We start from the raw sequence: 19373 nt of genomic DNA on the forward strand, positions 1-19373 counted from the left end.
CATTCCTGAGTTTACTCAGAAGAGGGAACTGCTTCCACAAAGAATGCGAGAGTGTCGCCTGGGAACGAGACCTTTTGGCTGGAAAACAAGCTTACGGAGAAACTGACTTACAGATTTCTGCAAATGGTCCATTGGTGGCTCGGCAAGCGTCCACTCTTTAGAGAGCTGTGTGTGAGAGTGGTTTGGGGGTTAAGACAAGTGTGTGGATGCGTGTTCGTGCTTTTTTTTTTTAGTTGAGTGCGTCGTCAAGGGCAGGTGTTTTCTGGCATGCATGCGAGCCGCAACAAGGGTCGTCGAGAGCACCCGTAGGTTTTGTTTATTTGCAACATCATTTTCGGCTTTTTTTCTTTTTCTGAAAAAGAGGCGGATGGGGACAATTGAAACAAAAAGAAACTAGTAACGTGACACTTCACGTTACCGGAAAATGTTAACGCAAGTACGTTACCCGTTACAGTTCCGAATTGGTAACGAGTACGTTACTAAGTTACCGAAAAAAGTAACGCGTTACCGGTAACGCCGTTACTTGTAACGCGTTACCGACAACACTGCATGCAAACCCCTTGAGCTGTATACTTTTGACGGGGGTGTACCTCTCGTTCTCCTCTAATGTGGTGCACTTCTCGCCATCATCTGCGTTACTTCACATGTACCACTGTGTTCATTTAGACGTGTTGGGCGGTGTGCTGCGGACGATGCGAGATTCTGCATGGGAAAGGAATTTTATCCTTTTTGGCGAAAATGTAACGCCAAGTTGCCCAACTTTCGGCACAGCTTAAGGGATGACACACTGAACCAGCCGCACGCCCACCTCCTGAATTTTGATAGCAGGATCAAGCGAACAATTGCAGCCACCCGAAAAACATTAGTGCCGGAATTTCTCGGGTGACCTACGAGCACAATATCTGCGATTGCATACTATCCCAACTAAAATGACAGCCTTTTGCACACACACAAAAAAAAAAACAAGCCAAAAGTAATTGAAAATAAGAGAAGCGTGATGAAATATTACTTTGATTTTGTGGTGATGTTGCTTGGAGTCGGAAATTAGTTGTAGATAGGAGATAATTTTTTGCTAAGTAAAAGAAAAGACAGCCACATGCCGCTGGTAAGATTTGAACCCACGACCTTCGCAAGTCGCGGAGGTCGTATGCAAATATTATTTTGCACGCCATTCCTATAATAAGAGAGAGAAGCCTGATGTTTTACTTGTTCTTTCTCGCAGACAGAGCAACGAGTTTAACGAAAGGTAGACGTGCCTGCACGATGCGGTCAACATTTTAAACAAGTAAACGCTGTAAAAGCTACTGCAAGCCCAGTGTGATAGGCTCAGCGTCCGAAAAAAAAAGGAGGGCCGGCTGAAAACGACAGTGACGAAAGAGACCACTGTTCATGTATTTTTATTATAGATTCTGAGCAATTATTTACAAACAACATAGGAACCGTCAACATGAAGCATAATGTAACATTGTATGTCTCGACATATCACCCACGCGAAATGATATATTCTAAAACGATGCTTTCCTCTCCCTTTCAACTCTGAAACATGAGAATGCGGTAGATGAATGAATCGACCAGAAATGATTGTAACAACTTGGTACGGTCTCAGGCAGTGCTCGCCTGACGTGTGTCCGAGAGCGAAGAAGTTTTATATACTCACCTTGCACACGACATTTTAGTTCGTTTGAAAGCTCGCACGCTTCACAGACGTATCGCCAAACGAGCCACCAGTCCCACAGTCGTTTGTAGCGCTGCCGAGTCACAAGTTGGGCGCGCCTGTGCAAGTCCATTCCGACGCTAACACTACGGACACCACGCCACGTAGTGGTCGGCACCTCTACATGCAAACGATGGTGACACACAACGCGCGGCGCGCAGAAAATGGTGGTCACGCTCAAAAATATCGCAGGTTATCACTGTGAGGACACCAATAAAACCTCGACTTCAAAATGCGCCAGCGTGGGCTGTATGGGCTCAAGAAACGTTGTTCGTGGGCGAGTGAAATGACAGCATGCAGGGGAAACTGGTTGCGCGTTCTAAACAGTGTGGCATGCTTGCGTTCGGCACGGGCCCGCAATTTAGGGGGTCATCTACCAGGATGATGCCGAGGGTTAACTTGCGTGAAGCTTTCCGGTACATGTCGCAATCTACGACCTTTCTTTCCTAGAGCTTCGCTTTCCTTTTTTTTTTCTCCGGCGTACTACGCAGTTTAATCCAGGAAATGACTTCCTCGCGCTAATGTCCGCTCGTTTCTACACGATAAAAACCAACCTGGCCTCTCTGTCGCCTTGCGCCCACAAAGTTTGCTCCGAGAGCATCGAAGCTTCACCTTTTTTTTTTTTTGCTTAATACATGCAACGTCAAGAGCAACGACATCTCCGAATGCGCACTTCGAGGCAGCATTGCGCTTTTGCAAGCGCCACTGACGTGTACGCTTTCCCAGGCTACAAGACGGCCTCATTACGCAGCAGCAACACTTTGAAATAGCTTCGGAAATGCGCTTCATTTTTTGGTTATGGTTTCGCAAAACCGCAGCAATAAAAATTTTGTTCAACTACCAAGCGGCTGAAGAAAAAAATATTGTTTCTTGAAGGTCATGCTTATTTCGTCCAAATAATTGTGCACCAGAGCATAATTAAAGGTATGTCCAGCATGCATCATTTGCTTTCTATGTTGACAGAGGGCTGCAGGATTTAAGTTTGAGGATGAATTTGCATGGGCGCTGTATCAAGCGCGTTGTGCATTTATTAAAACGAAGCTGCGCGGGATTTATCAAGACGTTTTCAGCGCTTTTGTCTTGAGCTCGAGTAATTGCTTTCCTGAACGATCCGTGTACAAAACAACCACCATTAAGCGCCACGCTTGCTCTCGTTATGAATACGATCACCGTGCAACTCGCAAATGAGGGAAAAAAAAATGATTCATAGATGAGAGTAAAGCCAGGAGTTCAGTAATGCCTTTCAAAAAGGCTCGCTATGTCAAAAAACAAACAAACATTAAAATAAGTTTTTGGATGGTATCGCACATGTAGCAAAACCGTTGAGTGCCGCCAGAGGTCAGGTAAGCGCGTTGGGCCGTAAATCCGATGTGAAGCTAAATGTCAGCGCTTACGAGAACGTAAGGCGCTTAGCTGCGTCATCCTGCGCATTCGGACATGACTGAAAGATGGCGCGGCGCGAAGTAGCCGCAGAATGGCGTCATATACACTCCCGCCCCCATCGAATCAACACCTACTCAAGGCGAATCACTGTAATGCAGGTTGCAGGACGCTAACCAAACCAAAGACGTACCGTGACGTGTTTTGATTCGCTAGGATACACACGTATGCACGTTCCATCGATGACTACTACTACGTTCTACTGATGACTCTTTCAGGTACGCAGAACCTTCCAGCGCCTTTTTCCAGTACTCGCCAACCACTGCATTAAACAGCCTGCAAGGCTTCCCATGAGCTCTTTATAGTTCGTCTAAATGGTTAGGGATACCATATGTTCTGTTTAATCGTGTAATATGAATAATGTTAAAGCAATAATATGAAAGTAATATCTCAGGTGGCTTCGCTCATGGAATACACAGAGAGAATAGCTTATTATGAAGGCGAAAGACAGCGGCTGTGTCACAATTCGTGGTCTCCTCAAATGTGATGTTGAAATTTAGAAGGGAGCTGACGGGAAAAGACCGCTCTTCTTGCGCTTACATTTAGTCGCTGCAAGTTACTCTGGACGCTTGCCTATTTAAACATCGATAGCTGGTTTTGATATGACAATTCGAGACTTTGAGAGCACTTTAGAAACGTCCCTTCGATATTTCGTAATGTTCAGACGACAGATGTCGGTCGGAAGAGTCCCTACTCGTTCTGGTTATTCCGTAAATTCCGGATCTTGCTTTTGCAGCGAAGTTTTCCTGTGATTCAGGGGATTTAACGGCGCACAGAAACGATCATGGCTTGTCCGATTTTAAGCACAAATTTAAGATATCGACAAGTGGCCTACTTCGAATCTGCACTCTCGAAAATGGGCTCAATGCTGTGTGTTTAGCGCTCGACTGAGCGGTCAGGGATAGCACAGTGTGTTCAATAACAATGGCTCAACAAAAGAATCCCGAATCCCGAACGCACTATAGTAAGCTAAGCAAAATTAAAAGACACCACCCACCTCCCACCTCGCCCTCGTGCTCCGAACCTTGCCGCTCTAGGGTCACTGGATAAGTTTGAAAACTTATCCAATGAATCAACCCCGCTTTGCATGAGGGCGCCACCTGCCGGAGTACTCCTGGAATTGAAACCGGACCAGTGCGCCGGTCTCGATTACAGGAGTACTTCGGCAGGTGGCGCCCTCATGCAAAGCGGCAAGGTTCGGAACACGAGGGGTGTACTTTACTTTTTCTTCACGACAGGCCCTTCCCGTCAGCTCAGAGTTGTAGATTCATGGAACCTGTCACGATCTCGGCTCGACATTGTCAGCGCCCTGCAGCCTACGCTACAACGCTTCTGGTCAAGAAGGCAATGCTCCGTCATACACTTGATTACAGGACGGAAGTTCGAGGGCGAATAAGCACCTGCGGAATCGAGAGAGGCCTCCTACAGCTAAAGTCGGAAAAAAAGCAGGGAAGCGAAGGGGTGTGCCAGGACGTCTGCTACCGTCTGAACGCCTGCTACATTTTCCTTCGCACCGAGCGTACATTTTCGTTCTGCCTACCGTTCGCGCGGAGGATCGCATTAGGGAGCCGTAAATGAATGGCACTCCCCGCCTTCAAATTCGTTCTAGTGAGCAGGCAACCGTATGCACCCGTGCAGAGGAGCGCCATCTCATCTGAAGGGGAACCGAATATACCACAGAGACGGCCATATACAAAAAAAATTCTCCGCCATCATTGCCTCAGAGTACTACTTAAGAGCGTTAGCTGCAGGAGCTCGAAGTGTTTACAACGGTGTGCTCAGCACACGTGGAGAAGACCAAATCCACAGATCTGCGGATGTTTCCTTTCCGAAAACATCCGTTCTAAGACACAAGCAGCGCCACCTACCTCATGGATTTAGCACTACTATTGCGATTTACAGCTACCTTCGTTATATCCGGTATATTTCCTCTTCATATCAGCTAATAAATTTTACAAACGCGTGCATAACAGCACGACAAATCGTTTGACACCATTTGGAACAGCCTACGATAAACAGTTCGGCCGTGATGGCCGTCTGAAGTCCCTCGAAAAGCACGGTTTGGGGGCGGAAAGGTCGTCGTTGCGAATCCCACACATATTTTGGGCTTTATCTCAATTTAGTAATTTTATCCTCCGGAACATGCCAAGTCATTTGACACCACTTGGAACACTTTGCATCAAACGGGTGGCCCCCCAAATTTTATACAAATGGTGGTCCCGGGAGGAGAGTGTCACTTGGCTGCTGCACTGGCACATATACATAACTAACGGATCGAAAGTATAGGTATCAAATGATGCGCTACATACCCACTGTTGCTATGTGATGTAGTGTGGTCACGTGGTTACTTCTTTGGGCAATTTGACCTTCATTGCAGACAGTCGTGTCCTTGACAAACGTAAGTAGTAAGAGCTGACGCTCTTAATAACCGCTATTTTAACGCCTTAGAAAATTTAGCCACGTAATTTCTCTTCATCGTCTCCTGGATGGCGTGGATGGCTCCCTATATGGAGCGAGTGCTGACGCTCTTAATAACCGCTATTTTAACGCCTTAGAAAATTTAGCCACGTAATTTCTCTTCATCGTCTCCTGGATGGCGTGGATAGCTCCCTTATGGAGCGAGTGCACAATGGTCGTTTTAGAAAGCGTAATTATGAAAAATGAAAATATTTTGTGGTTACCATTCTAGATGTGGAGAAGAGATGGTGAAAACGAGGCGCCATCAAGCTTGCGCATGTAACGGAAAGGTTCTTAAGTGATGAAAATTTCAGAATGCGAGCTGAACAAATAACGGCAGCAACAAGTTTTTCTGCGAGACAAGTACGGGCTTTTCCACCTGTAAATAATATTTGTCACAGGATGCACAGTCGTGGTTCTGCTCGCATATCACAATGACACACAGGCGTCTTTGTGCCTCCCTAACAGAAGTAGAGTTTTCCATGTCGGAAACGATCTGAGGGGTCACGCTGGGTAGCTATAGCACTGTTCAGCAACGACACGTCGACTTCTTGGCAGTAGAGACCCTGTTCAGGCCAAGCTATGCATCCAGCCCAGTCAGACGCACATTGGCGGGTACAATATAACAATTCTCTTATATATTATACTCCATTCTCAATATTTCTGCCCTTTATCGCTGGCCCATGACACGTCCACGCTGTAGCAAATATATCTGTCAATCGGCGCTGCACTAAATATAAAGAAGCGAATAAAAAAAAGAACTCGTACACTATATATCGGCCCAGGAATAGGCCATTGTGGACAATACAGTGAGTCACCGTTACTCTCTTCTGCAGCACACGTAATTTCTTGAAGATGCTTTTGTACGCGTGTTACTCTTTTGCCCTTACTTGTAGAAAGTCAATGTAGATGGCGCCATCTGTCGAATCCCGGCACTAGACGCATGCAGAAGTGTGGAGTGCGTAAATGCGTATTGCGCCCCATCTCTGGTTTGTCCCAACGGGTCCAACATGCCCAGCAGCACGAAAGGCTTAGTCTGCGCGTTCCTTTTCAATCCGCTCCCTTCTAGATGACGCGCGTAAATTTGGCAAAGTGGGATAACTTAGTATTTATCAAAGGTATCTAGACCAAGGCGAATGTGGTCTGAGCAAGCGTTGGGCCGAGCGGCAGCGCTGTAATCGTAAGCGCTTTCTGCATATGCTCACGCAACTTTATAGAGTGAGGATAATTTTCGACTTAGCTTTCTTCCCGCGGCTGATACCGGCACGGGGGATCCTTGCGCCCTGTGTAAGCGCTCAGAGTAGTCACTTCGCTTCAAGTGGCGCTGGAGCTGCAGTCAAACAATATAGGTAGCGCGTCAGACACAACCACGTGTGTGCCTCTTCTCTCGCGAACGTGTTCCTTTTAGTTTATTTTTTTTATGCCTAGCATTCCGTAGTTTCTAAGCCGACCTGCAGTGCGAAAAAAGGCTCAAAGAAAGCAGAAGCTGTGATGATGATGATGATGATGAATGTTTATGTCGCAAGGGCATCTGTGGCCAATGAGCGCCATGACACAAGGTTTTTTTTTTTACTCAAGTTGGGGTCAAAGACCCATTTTCCAAGCATTTCACCCTAAAGAAGCCGAGAGCCAGCTTTCTCCTGCCTTGGGTGAAATGCTTGGGAAATTGGTCCTTGACCCCAACTTGAGTAAAAAAAAAAAACCTTGTGCCATGGCGCTCTGACAGGGGCTTCTGCACTACTTGAATGAACCTCAAGGAGTGCCACGATTTAACCGAAAGTGATGTTTCGAGTGCCTGAAAGCTGGTGTGGCTTGAAGGTGGGGTGCGGTCGCATCACCACTTTTCCTCAATCACCCCCCTGGCGTATACGTCCTGAACGCTGCTGCGGAGCAGAAAGTTAACCGCATGCCGCACTTGCTCTCATGTGCCTTTGGTATTAGCCGTGGAAGCAGAGCTAGAACGAAAATGCTCCTCAGTCTTTGAACCCTCGCACCTAAAACGCGACGGAAATTGCAGGCGCTGAGATAGCCGCTGAGATTGCCGCCGCTAGAAACCTTCAACGAAGGCTGTACTTCATTTAGAGCAGATATTGCTTCTACAATTCTATCTTCTTTTTCTATGACTGCAAATGTAATGAAAGCAGAGGGAGGCATACGTGGCATGTATCCGATCACAGCGCATGCTACGGCATGCTGTGGCATACTACGCATATTATGGCATCTCACTTTCTGATGGCTCGACGAGAAACTAAAACGGAACTATACGAAATGAATAGTCAGAGCACAGCAATATGTCATGTTTCCTCTCTCAGATGCTCTCCGGTTCGAGCCCTTGCGTCTCCTACTAGGTTCCTCAGTTCCTTGACCAGGTGCGTTGTTGAATAACAAGTGTTTACGCAGGGAGCGAAGGAAAATATAATAGCGTCTTGGAAATGTGAGGGAGGCAGGGAGGCGTTTTCACTAGCGGCGGTATAGTTATACGAAGCATGCGTGACGGCCCGGCAGAGCTCATCGTCAGCGTCTTCTCTGCCACGAGATTTGATCCCGTGCCCATCATTCGGGAGCGCCGTCGTGTCGATTGCACTTCGTCCGCATGGCGCCAAGAAAAAGAAAAGAAACGCAGATGTTGGCCAAAGAATAAGAGCCGCTTGACCGCGTGCCAAAAGTAGCGCACGTCCAGACACACACACTCACACACGCACGCTCGACAAACGCAAGACCGGGGGCAGTTCCACAGACGTACGGCCGCAGCGTTGCGTTTGCGCGAGCACAGTTCGTCGCGTCGGGTTGACGTCGAAGCGTGGTCAGACGCGCGTCGAGTCAGGGTTGGGTGGTGGTGGTGGCGTGAGGCGGAGCGGAGGATCGTCGTTGGCTGATCCGTGGGGCGTGGCGGAGGCGACGTGCGGACGTCCACTTTCATCACCTGTGGGCGCGCAGGGTCCGCACGGCCACCAGTACTGCGAGCAGGACCACCACGTCGGACACGCAAACCGAGGGCCGCGCCACCGAGGGGGACGTCGCGTCGTGCTGGATGGCGGCCGGCTTCTCGCCTGCGGAAGGAGAAGGAACGCGCCCACACCGTGAGCCTCAATGCAGGGGGCAATGAGTCAAGCCAGTGAATTTGCAGAAACTCCCCTCACATAAAACAAGTTTCGAAATACTTCGCATTGCACTACATCAAGTGGACTAACGTTACTCGTGCTCTCAGATATCAGTTAGTACGGCCTCACCCTGACACGTTTATTGTAGGGCAAAAATTTGAGATATTTTCCCTGCTTTTGTTTCTAAGCACATCTGAAGGCTACTTGTTATCGCTTCCATAGGAAAGATTCTACCAGATACGACCTCCGCTGGTTCCTATTGAACAAGTGTAGGACACTGGGCGAGTTGGTAAGGATCCACGTTAACGAGGCACCACAAGGACGAAGACGAAGACCTAGAAAGACAGAACACCATCTGTTCTGTCTTTCTACGTATCCGTCCTCGTCTTTGTGGCGTCTCATTATCATGGCCTATTGGACGTCGCTCGGCCATATTTTTCCTCAGACCTTTTCACGAACAGCTCGAGGACCGGCTCGGTGCTCGGAATCGGACTGGGCGAGGCAAGCGCTGGCATAGAAATGACGAAATTCGAGAGACTACCGTTGGGAGAAAGATGGGAGAAAATATGGCCGACGATTTAGCGTGGTTAGGTGAAATGTGAATTAGGAGCGTTAGCATTTAGATTTTCACTTCACTTTAGTTTCTAGGCTAGGTTTTCAGGGTCAATCATACTGCAGAAAAAAATCGGCGAAATCGGCCTTGAACTCGGCCTTAAGGGTATGACGTGGTAGCGTTAATGGGATGGAGCCCATATCTGCGGAAATGGTCATTCTCCCCTTTACTTCCATAGAACCCTGGATGTCCTCATACCACTCCTGGCGCCGCAGTGGTGCAGCGGTTAAGCGATGCACCACTGCCCTGGGATGGCAGGTGCTGCCACCGGTGGGCAGCTTGTGAGGCCCGTGTTTCTCTTCCCTAAGAACTTCAAGGTCGAGGAGAGAGGCTTTCGTCAGACAAACATCAGCGAAATCTGAGATTTGGGGTTTCAGCGCTCGCGCACTAATAAATTTACTCAAAATTTTATTCCCTTGTCCAGGGCTTTTGCCTACCGTTGAGCACGAAGACGGCGACGCTGGTGGCGTCGGCGTTGGAGGGCCCGCAGGTGTAGTTGCCGGAGTCGGCGGGCACCGCGTCGTGCACCAGCAGCCGGGAGACGGCGGCGTTGCGGCCCGCCTTGCGCACCAGGATGTGGCTCTTGGCCGCCTCGTCGTAGTTGATCATGCGGTCGTTGTGGTACCAGAAGACGAACACCGGCGGCTCGGGGCTCTGGCTGATCTCGCACGTCAGGTTGATGGTGGAGCCCGTCTTGAGGAACAGCTGGCCCGCGCTGCCGCCCACGATCTCGGCGCGGGCAACCAGCACGCGAAGCCGCACGAACAGGCTCATCTTGGGGTCAGAGCTCACCTGCGCCGCCGCCAGTGCAACACCATGTCAATGACGACGCCCGCAACAGCAAGAAGCCATACACACTGAAGTATACCCCAACAGTGATGAAAAAAAGTGGGCAAGGTGCACCCTTTAAGCTTGTTTAAAGGTCCCCCGAACACTTTCCACAAACTCAGCCGTTTCATTTTCAGTCTAGCTACCTCCCTCCTCTCGTGTAGATACCACGCTCGAAGAGACAAGGGCACGGTGAAAGGCATCCGACGACTGGCCAATACCATGACCTTTTTAAGATGCCCCCTTGAACTACATGTTTTCTTTTCTTGTTTTCCACTCTGCCAAGGAAGCGGATGAACGGCGGCCTAATAAAACGCCGAACGTCGTGCTGCGTACCCGAAGAAAAGGCTAAGAAAAGTTTCCTTCACCCTCCACAAATGTGGGGCGCCAAGAATGCTGTATACGGACCACACTGCAAGATCCAAAGCGAACCACGTGGCCAGCAAACTTTTTACGAGTACACCAAACAGCTCCCCACCTGGCACTCGTAGAGTCCCTGGTCGTTGAGTTGCGCGTAGCGAATCTGCAGCGCCCAGTCGTTGGAGCGCTCCAGGTGGATGGCCTGGAAGCGCGGGTCCTGGACGTACGTGTCCAGGCCTACCGTCAGCACATGCAGGTCCTTGCGCCTGATCCATGTGACCTGCGCCACACCAATGGTTGGAGTGTTCGCAGAAAGGAAGAGAAAAAAAGGTTATGACAAGACCCCGCCCATTCGGTCACTCGAGGCCGCATCGAACGCACGAAGAGCGCGGTTGCCACAAACACAGACAACGAGAGAGCCATCACGTGTTGCCAATTTTTTCTTTTTTTTATGGTATACCTAAGCTAAGACACACACCATTGAGGTAAAAAAATTTTGGTAGCGGAGTGATGCTGACGGACACTGTTGGTCGCTTCATTGTTTGTCCTCGTCCGTTCTCGCTGCCTCACTTAGCCATGACATGATTAACAACATTTTCAAGACAAAGTCAGATTCGTTAATTTTTGCACTTATTGTCGAAGACCAGAAAGTTGGGCGAGTTTGTTTGGTTCCGTCACAAAATATGGCGGAAAAACGATTACGAAGGCACCCCCAGCGCTCGCTTTCAATTGACGTTTTATTACTAATGCACATGGTTATACGTATTTCTGTCAAAAACAGAACAAGGCCGAAAAGCATCACTGCGCCATCACTTCTTTTTTATCCTGTTAAACTTCTAAAAACGTGATGCATGATGACAGGAATGTTGACTGCGTCAAATGTCTTTATCTACCGAATCCCCCTTTATGCGTATCATATTGTTGCTCGGAGAGGTCGTTGTTTGAACGACGGCCTCAGGCAATAAGAGAATTCACTGGGCGACGTAGCCGGTTCAAAGTTTGTTCTTCACGTTCGTGAATGCAAACAAAAACGCCCCTCACTGTTTCAAAAGTTCGTCATTTTTCGAACACAGTGATCATACTAAGGGGAAGTGTTGAAGCGTATCACGCTGGTAATGATGGTTCCGCATGCGTGAGCAAACCCTGACTACCGCTGGACAGCCGTAAATTTGCATAGCTTGAGTGCATGCTCTCAGAAGTGTAAGATGACAAAAAAGAAGTGACAGGGCAGTGATGACTTTCGGCTAGGGTGTCTAGACACCCTACTTTCGGCTTTATTCTTACTTTTTTGGTGGTGGTGGGGGTGAAAAAGCTTTATTTATGTTTGGTTTATTGGGGTTTACGTCCCAAAACGACTCAGGCTACGAGGGACGCCGTAGTGGAGAGTTCCGGAAATTTCGACCACCTGGGGTTCTTTAACGTGCACTGACATCGCACAGTACACGGGCCTCTAGAATTTCGCCTCCATCGGAATTCGGTCGCTGCGGCCGGGATCGAACCCGAGGGGTTTATTTATGTGTGCGCGTAAAAAACGTCAACTGAAAGTCAGCGCCGGTGGTCTCTCTTGAGTGGTTTTTTTCCTCATCTTTGACGCTGTTTCAACGCGCTATTTTTGTGATGGAAGCAAAAGAATGGAAAGAGGGAGTCTCAGCTCTGTTCTGTAAGCGAAGATAAGGACACTGATGGCGCACTTGGGGAGCTATAGTCATGTTAGCATCTTCAACCCTCCTCACGAAAAAAGTTCCTTCATGCTATACTCACATCTTTTTCTTACTTGCCGTTTTGCACATAACAAAAAAGAAAAATGAAGCTATCATTCATTCCTTCATGTTTCGTCTGGATTGTTTTTTCTTTTCCGGCATTTCTTTTTTAGCTTAAGTTACGTGGGAGCTGACATCTATTTGTCAGAGAAAATCTTCTCATTAGACAATTTCAATTGAATTACTGATGCGCCGCCCACAGCACTCTCCCAGAATTGAAAGGAAATCCCTCCCTCTCTTTACTGACCGCTTTTTGAATTAGAGGGGAGAGCGTTGAACAGGATCGACATACGAAGTACAGACTTCGTGATAAGTGCATCGTGTTTTCAGTTCCTAAGTAAGCCACATAAGACCCTTAGCGAAATAAACCAACCCTATATTTTCTTCAAAAAATATGCCCAATGTCTTCAATATAAACCTGGACTTTAATGATGCATTGCTTGAGCGCGTAGATTGTCATTACTATTCAGGTGTTACTTTTCAGTGGAACCTAACATGGTCCTATCATGTAGAAAATATAAGAATGAAAGTAGTGAGGTGTATTGGAATGTTATGCCGCCTTCGAAATCTTGTGCCTGCCAGGCTCAAAAAGCAGCTTTATTTTTCACTTGTACACTCACACTTTAATCACTGTGCCTTAATATGGGGAACCGGAACTAAGACCGATAGCGATAGACTATCTGCACTACAGCGAAGGACGATTAGAACACTATAAAAAGAAAATGTACACCCTGTAACCTTAATGAGAACACAAAATATCCGACCTTTTCACGAAATATACACACAGAAATTATCTGCCTACATGTTCTCTGAAGTATCAAGCAATTACAGTCGGTTTGTTAGTCACTATCTAAATAGAGATACCGGTCATAATTTGCTTAGGACTTTCATTGTGATAGAAAAACCAAGGACAAATTATGCTAAACAGACAATTGATCATCAAATTATGAAACTATGCAATAATTATCCAGAAATTCTCGAGATAGCAAAATCATGTAGAAGTCTGAGAACTTTCAAACGCAGAATACAACTTCTGTTCACTCCAAATGGCAGGCCAAACGCGTCTGAATAATGATTTCCAATTGCAAAGTTATTGTGTTCTGGTTTCTATATTTGTGTACAAAGTGTTAACAGTAACATACGTTTCTTTCTTTTTGAACTTGCTTCATGTGCATTTTTGTATGGTGATGATTTTTATATCCATTTATATGTGTACTGTCTACATGTATTCGATAACCGCTGCTGTTGCGCCTAGTGGGGCCAGGGCCTCGTAAGGAGACTAATTACCTCCTTTTGTCCTGCCCCACTGGCAGAACCATGCATTGCCCATCCAATAAATAAATAAGTAAGTAAATAAATAAATAAATATGTCATGCGGGCAGTACAAACAATTTTGTTCGCAATGAATTACAGTAAATATAAATTAATGCAACAAAGTTTGATTCCGATATCTTGTGTGTAGTCCTCCAGGGGCTATACGCGCTTGTCGCCGTCTCTTCGGAGTGCAGCCAGCTCGGTCCCCTGGATGAGCCGGGCACTCGGGCCAGCATTGCCGGATCCTAAGAGATTTAGGTATACACACATTTCTCGCATTCGTTTTCCTTTCTCCCTTTTCCTGCCTTTACGCCACAACTCTTATAGCTAAGCAAACTTATCGGCATTCATTTCGGGACCTAAGGTGTTGTTTTAAACGAAGAAAACTAGAATGCGGAATTAGATCGAAAATCGGAGGAAAGATAACGTCGCGCATTCGGCAGTTTTGTGTCATAAGCGGTGACTTCACTGAACAAAGGAAACTCCCTGACAAATTGTCAGCGCTTAACGTTGACCTATGCTTGTCCATTACGAACGTGATTCCATCTTGTGCATCAGAACAAGTTCATACGAGTATTCCGTTTTTTTTAACCTTTACAGATTTTTAATAAGGGAGTAAGTACAAAGTCTTATTTAAAAACCTGTGAGAGATACGTCGGCGCGGTCTTTTGAGCTGGACAGTACAGCAAGGCGGACATTACGTACCTTATATGGATCAATAATTAGACGATTAATTAACTAGTACACTTTCGATATATTGTTTTAGGAGGGAGGGTTATGCTGCGAAATTGATGGCCGTCAACATCGAAGGTGACCTATGTTTTCTAATTTTCTTTTAATCGGCATTGGGGTTCGGAATATCGAACGCCTGAAATACGAATTTGAAAGTTTGTTGAGCCGGCTTTTCCGCATTACCTAATTATAAAATGGCGTCGCTGCGCGTGGTATCATCGCCGAAATCAAGTTAACTACTTCTTAATCATCGAATACATCAACCGCGCCTGTATATGATTAATTAAAAATGCAAAAGACACCAGCTTATGAATATGCAATGCGGGAAAGCCAACTCAACGAGTTTTCAAATGCCTATTTCCGACATTCGATATTTCGAAAACTATTGCCGATTAAAAAATTTAAAAACATTTCACACCTTGCATGTTAAAACTCATCAGTTTCACAGTATAGCCCCCCCCCCCCTAAAAAAATCAAAAACATTAATTTGTTAATTTAAATGAATTATTCGTACAGTTATTGATTTATGTGAGGTACAGGGTCAGTCAAAAGTTCCCAGGCCACAGGGTCTGCTTTTGAGCAGTGTAGTCAGGCAGTTACGAGACCTACAAAGCTCAGAATATCTGTATGGGTACAAGAAGTATTGTTCTAACATCTGACTACCTTGATTGCGTCACCGGTAACTTAAGTGTCAGGATATACCGAAGAACAGTAGACCCTGTGGCCTGGAAACTTTTGACCAACGCTGTACATGATGTCGACAAACGACACGCCCGCGCTGCTTTGATTTTAGCGCGTGTCTCACCGTCTTGTCGCCGAGGTTGTTCACTATGCAGCTGAGGTAGACAGTCTGGCCCAGCTGAGTGGTGACGTTCCGGGGCGTGGCCGGGTCGAAGGACGGGGCCGCGTGGCCCGCGAACGGCCAGTAGTCCGGCGAGCCCACGTAGCCCAACTGCTGCTGCTGCTGCGGCGGGGGCGCTGACTTGAGCATGCGGGCCGGCTCAGGGCCGTCCAGCCTCAGGGGCCGCGGGGGCTTCGCCCAGGGTGTCTCTGCGCCAGTGCAATGCGAAGGGCGACCCTCAGGTTACAAGGAAAAAAGCGGTCAAAACGGACACGGAACTGTCACCAAAACGGATGCAAGACACTGCTTTGCTTTAAAAAAAGGCGTGGGAAGAATTTGGCGATTGAGATAAAGAACCTAGGAAAATACAGAAACGAAGAAGGATCTGAGCTAGTTGGTAATGCATCACGAAAAAGTTTAGCGCAATCACGACGAACGGCAAGGTAGACAAGACCACACAGGCGCTTATCGCCATCCAGACCAGTTGACTGGAGAGATTGCTGAGGCATATCATATCCGCAAGAATGAGCAATCGTGTGTGGCTGTTCCTATGGTGGTCTTGCATGAGCGAGAGTTTTTATATCTAGATGCACCTTGATTACCTTCAGTGTGCCTGCGTGAATGCTTGTTTTGTTGTTGATGTTTTCTTTCCCTTTATATTCTGCGCTTTTGTAATAAACGCCCAGTTGCGAGTAGAAGCGCCTGTGTTGTCTTGTCTACCTTGTCGTACGTCATGATTGCGCTAAACGTTTTCGTGAAACACAGAAACGACAGCAACACTTTGGACCACTAAAATTTGGGGTGTATCACACCACGGTAGGCGGAAGAATGAAATGCATTCCAGGGAAGGCGCAGCGCATTCCATAGATATAAGGCAGCTTCATAGATGATGGCAGCCGCACTCATGTTTTGGCGAGGTCCTTTGGGTGCTGGACGTTCGCTCTCCTTTGCCCCCTTCTATTCTTGGAGCTGAGCAGCACACATTGTCTCCCTGGCTGCTTTCGTGCCTTTGTGAGCAGCTGCCATCAGCCGCTTTTCTTGACCGGACAGTACGCTCGCTTCCCTCGCCGCTTCTGCTGTTTTAGGCGAAAGCCTTTAATGGCTCATACTGTCGTCCGTTAACAAAGCGTGTCACACGCGGTTAACTCGCTAACTAAAAAAGAAGAAAACCAATGGTTGCTTCAGATAGAGGAAGAAAAAATGAACCTAGAAGCCAAGTTTGATGGCTGCAGATTAATTAGCTAAATATAGGCAAAAATGTCGAAATAGCGCCGAAATATCGCGGACGTCGATATAGCCACGGGAACGGTGTCACGTCACATCGATCGAAAGTCGTCATGGCATAGTAATAATTACCACAGAATGGTCGGAAAAACGCCGGATTTGTGTCAAATTAGATGGAAAAATGTGTAATTAAGCGTAATTAACGCTTAAAATCCCCGAGAGATGCATAATTTAGGTATCGATATAGCCACGGGAACGGTAATATAGCCACCGGAAGTCGTCACGGCATAGTGTCCTCGGCTTTCGCCTCTCGACACTTTAGTTGCCAAAGTGTCCGCGCAAATTTTTATTCTCGCCCAGCCGGTGCTGTCCTGTCGCACGATGATGAAGATGGTCGGCTGCGTCGAAAACGAAGGGGGGAAACAAGTTTTCCACCCCTGTTACCTGATCCTCATCAGCTCTGCGATCAGCTGCTTCTCTTCTTTGAACTGGGCAGCGTGTTCAGCGACCATCACTGCTTGGCGGTCCGCAGCGCTTGGAGGCTTTTGTTTGGCCTTAGCGACGCGTTCGGCAGCCTTGGCCGCCTTTTCACATTTGGGTGCGGCCACATACAGCTGCAGTTGCCGATACAGTCACGCTGTTTTGTCTCCGGCGTGCAATCAGCTCGGCGTCTTCTATTTAAAGGACGATTCCTATTTTTTCACTCATCCGGCTCCACTGTTACTATTTGTCCACTACCTCCACCAAGCACTCGGAAGCGCCGAAGAACGGATGAAGGATGACGACGACGATGATTGTTTATGCCCTTCAGCTTTGTGTCAGCGCGGTGGAACACCCAACCTGTGCTTTCACACGGCCACTATGTCAGCGCACTCAGTGTTCATTTGAAATCTGTTGCACGTATGCGGATTTAGTTGCGAACTTGTGATCAAGTGGCGCCGTCTATGCTACATATACCGATTACAACACACGGCGCGAGTCGTCCGTCACTTTTTTTTTCTTCTCTCTTTTAGAACACGCCAGTGTTGGTTCAACTGTCTACAAAGAAGTACGTCTCTCCTACAGTAATTGCTGTGTGGGTGATCCACTCTTGGGGTGAAAACGCGAGTGTGTGGCCGCGCTCCGAAGAGCGCGTCCACACACTCGCGTGTTCACCGTAAGAGTCGATTACGTCCTTTTCTTCGTTTCTGATCAGCTCTTTACTTAGAACCGCCATGTATGAGCATTCCGCACAGTAGGCCCGCTCGAAGTTTTCTTGTTCTGGATAACGAACGCAGAGTGCTAGGTCATGCAGATTAATTGACGTTTCTCTGCGCAAACAAGCTAAGCGTAGATGAAATGGTTCCCTTGACTGAACATTTCTGGGTGAGGAACCGTTCAAAGAGTTTCGATCTATGGATTGGATCGTGAGGCCCTGCACTAGCTGGATATGCCAGGGTTGCAAGGACATGTCAGCTACTAAAGTACCTTGGTATCCCATTAAGCGCCATGCTCGCGATCGTCCTACATGGTCTATCAATATTCGGTGGGGCCACCGTCTTGAACTGTAACATTCATTGCTCAAGGCAATTCAACGCTTTCACAGAATATTCGAAGCATTTTATAAAGGTTGTTCTTTGAGGCTGTGAGACCCGATTAGTATTTCAGACCTGTCAGCACTGATGGGCTTGATTTAATCCGCCTTTATATGCGGCAGACTGTCTCCCGCTTCATATTTTTTAGTGCCCCTTCCCACCCGATAGCTTGCGCGTTCCTGCAGACTAAGTTAGTAAATGCTTTGCCTAACTTCAACGTTTCTTCTAACTTTTGTGACCGTCCTTGTTTATGGGGTTTATGCATAAGTGTATTTCGCTGTACGTTTTCTAGTAGTCCTTTCTTCCACTGCGTTTTTAATTTCACTGTTTCACGAACTGCTGCACAAAGATTCCATCGCAATGATTTTCCCTCTGCACATGCGCCGTTCAATGTGCTTTGGCTTGTCGTAACGTGATGTACAGGGTTGGTCAAAAGTTGCGTGAACACAAGGCCCGCTTTGGGGCCTTGTATTGGAGCATTTACGACACGCCCGAAGCTCTAAATCGCTGGAGGGTGAGGAGAGATTTCATCTTCACCCCGGATAACTTCGGTAGCTTCAAAACCGCCGTACGGTGCCCGAATATGCTGCTCAGAAGCATCTCTTATGGCCTGGGAACTTTTGAACTACCCTGTACGTGTACGTGTACGTAAGATATCACGCTCACTATCCACAAATACTTTGTATATATAAGCTGCACACTGACACCTTGTCCGTCATAGCATGGTTGAAGAAAAGTGACATCTTTGTGATGTCAGGAAATTGCCGCCTCTGTGGCGTTTAAAATGAAGTTCAGCGTAGCTCCATCCGCTGTAAGCATGCGATACTCTGATATAGTGGGATACAATTCAAGAAAGAAGCGGGAGGTGCCCCTCATAGGCGGCCTTTCAGCCAAAGGCGTCTGCCGATTTCCATGGCGTCGTGGTTAATCCGTGGTTAATTCCCAGTCACGTCGGGGGGTTTACAAGGATTAACGGTGACTTCATGAAAATGTTCTACAGAGAACTTTGAAGGGGAGAATTAATTACAATTCTCACATTGTGTGACATCTCACTGTGTTGCAATGTATTTATGAACACCTGGATATGTTTTTTTTTCTTATTCGACTGCATAGTCTATGAGAAATTCGTTTGATGCACCTCCACAGTACATTTGTTGTTTTGAGGAAACCCCACTTTAGCAAAATGATTGTTTATTTATCTTCGGGAACTGCGTAACCAAAAAGACTTCAAACCGGGCTGGTACTAGTTCTTGATCCCACATGCTCGATCTTGGCTCATTCCAGCGTGCTGTTGGCCCGACATGTTTTGTTAGATATATTTCCTCTCTCTTCTTCGATGTTTTCTAAATAGTTACGCTCATAGAATGTAAATATATATATTGCTTGAAGAAATAAAATTCCAGAGATGGGCGAGT

At 47.2% G+C, this 19373-nt stretch overlaps 1 protein-coding gene across 4 annotated transcripts in view; it reads right to left on the reverse strand.

Annotated features, from left to right (window-relative positions):
• Window positions 1-7266: 7266 nt before the first annotated feature.
• The window catches only part of LOC149341216 (peroxidasin homolog), a 283056-nt gene continuing 270949 nt past the window's right edge, over window positions 7267-19373 (reverse strand). For all 4 annotated transcript variants that reach the window (XM_089543161.1, XM_089543163.1, XM_089543162.1 and 1 more), the window contains 4 exons: window positions 15125-15369; window positions 10632-10793; window positions 9763-10117; window positions 7267-8661 (listed from right to left, as the gene is read on the reverse strand). In XM_089543161.1, the coding sequence (XP_089399287.1) occupies window positions 8531-8661; window positions 9763-10117; window positions 10632-10793; window positions 15125-15369 (893 nt within the window). In that variant the 3' untranslated portion in view covers window positions 7267-8530. The remainder of the gene's footprint in view (window positions 8662-9762; window positions 10118-10631; window positions 10794-15124; window positions 15370-19373) is intronic.

The sequence above is a fragment of the Amblyomma mixtum genome, chromosome 5 (genome assembly GCF_055824585.1).
Source record: "Amblyomma mixtum isolate Tamu chromosome 5, ASM5582458v1, whole genome shotgun sequence".
In the NCBI taxonomy this organism is placed as follows: Eukaryota; Metazoa; Arthropoda; class Arachnida; order Ixodida; family Ixodidae; genus Amblyomma; species Amblyomma mixtum.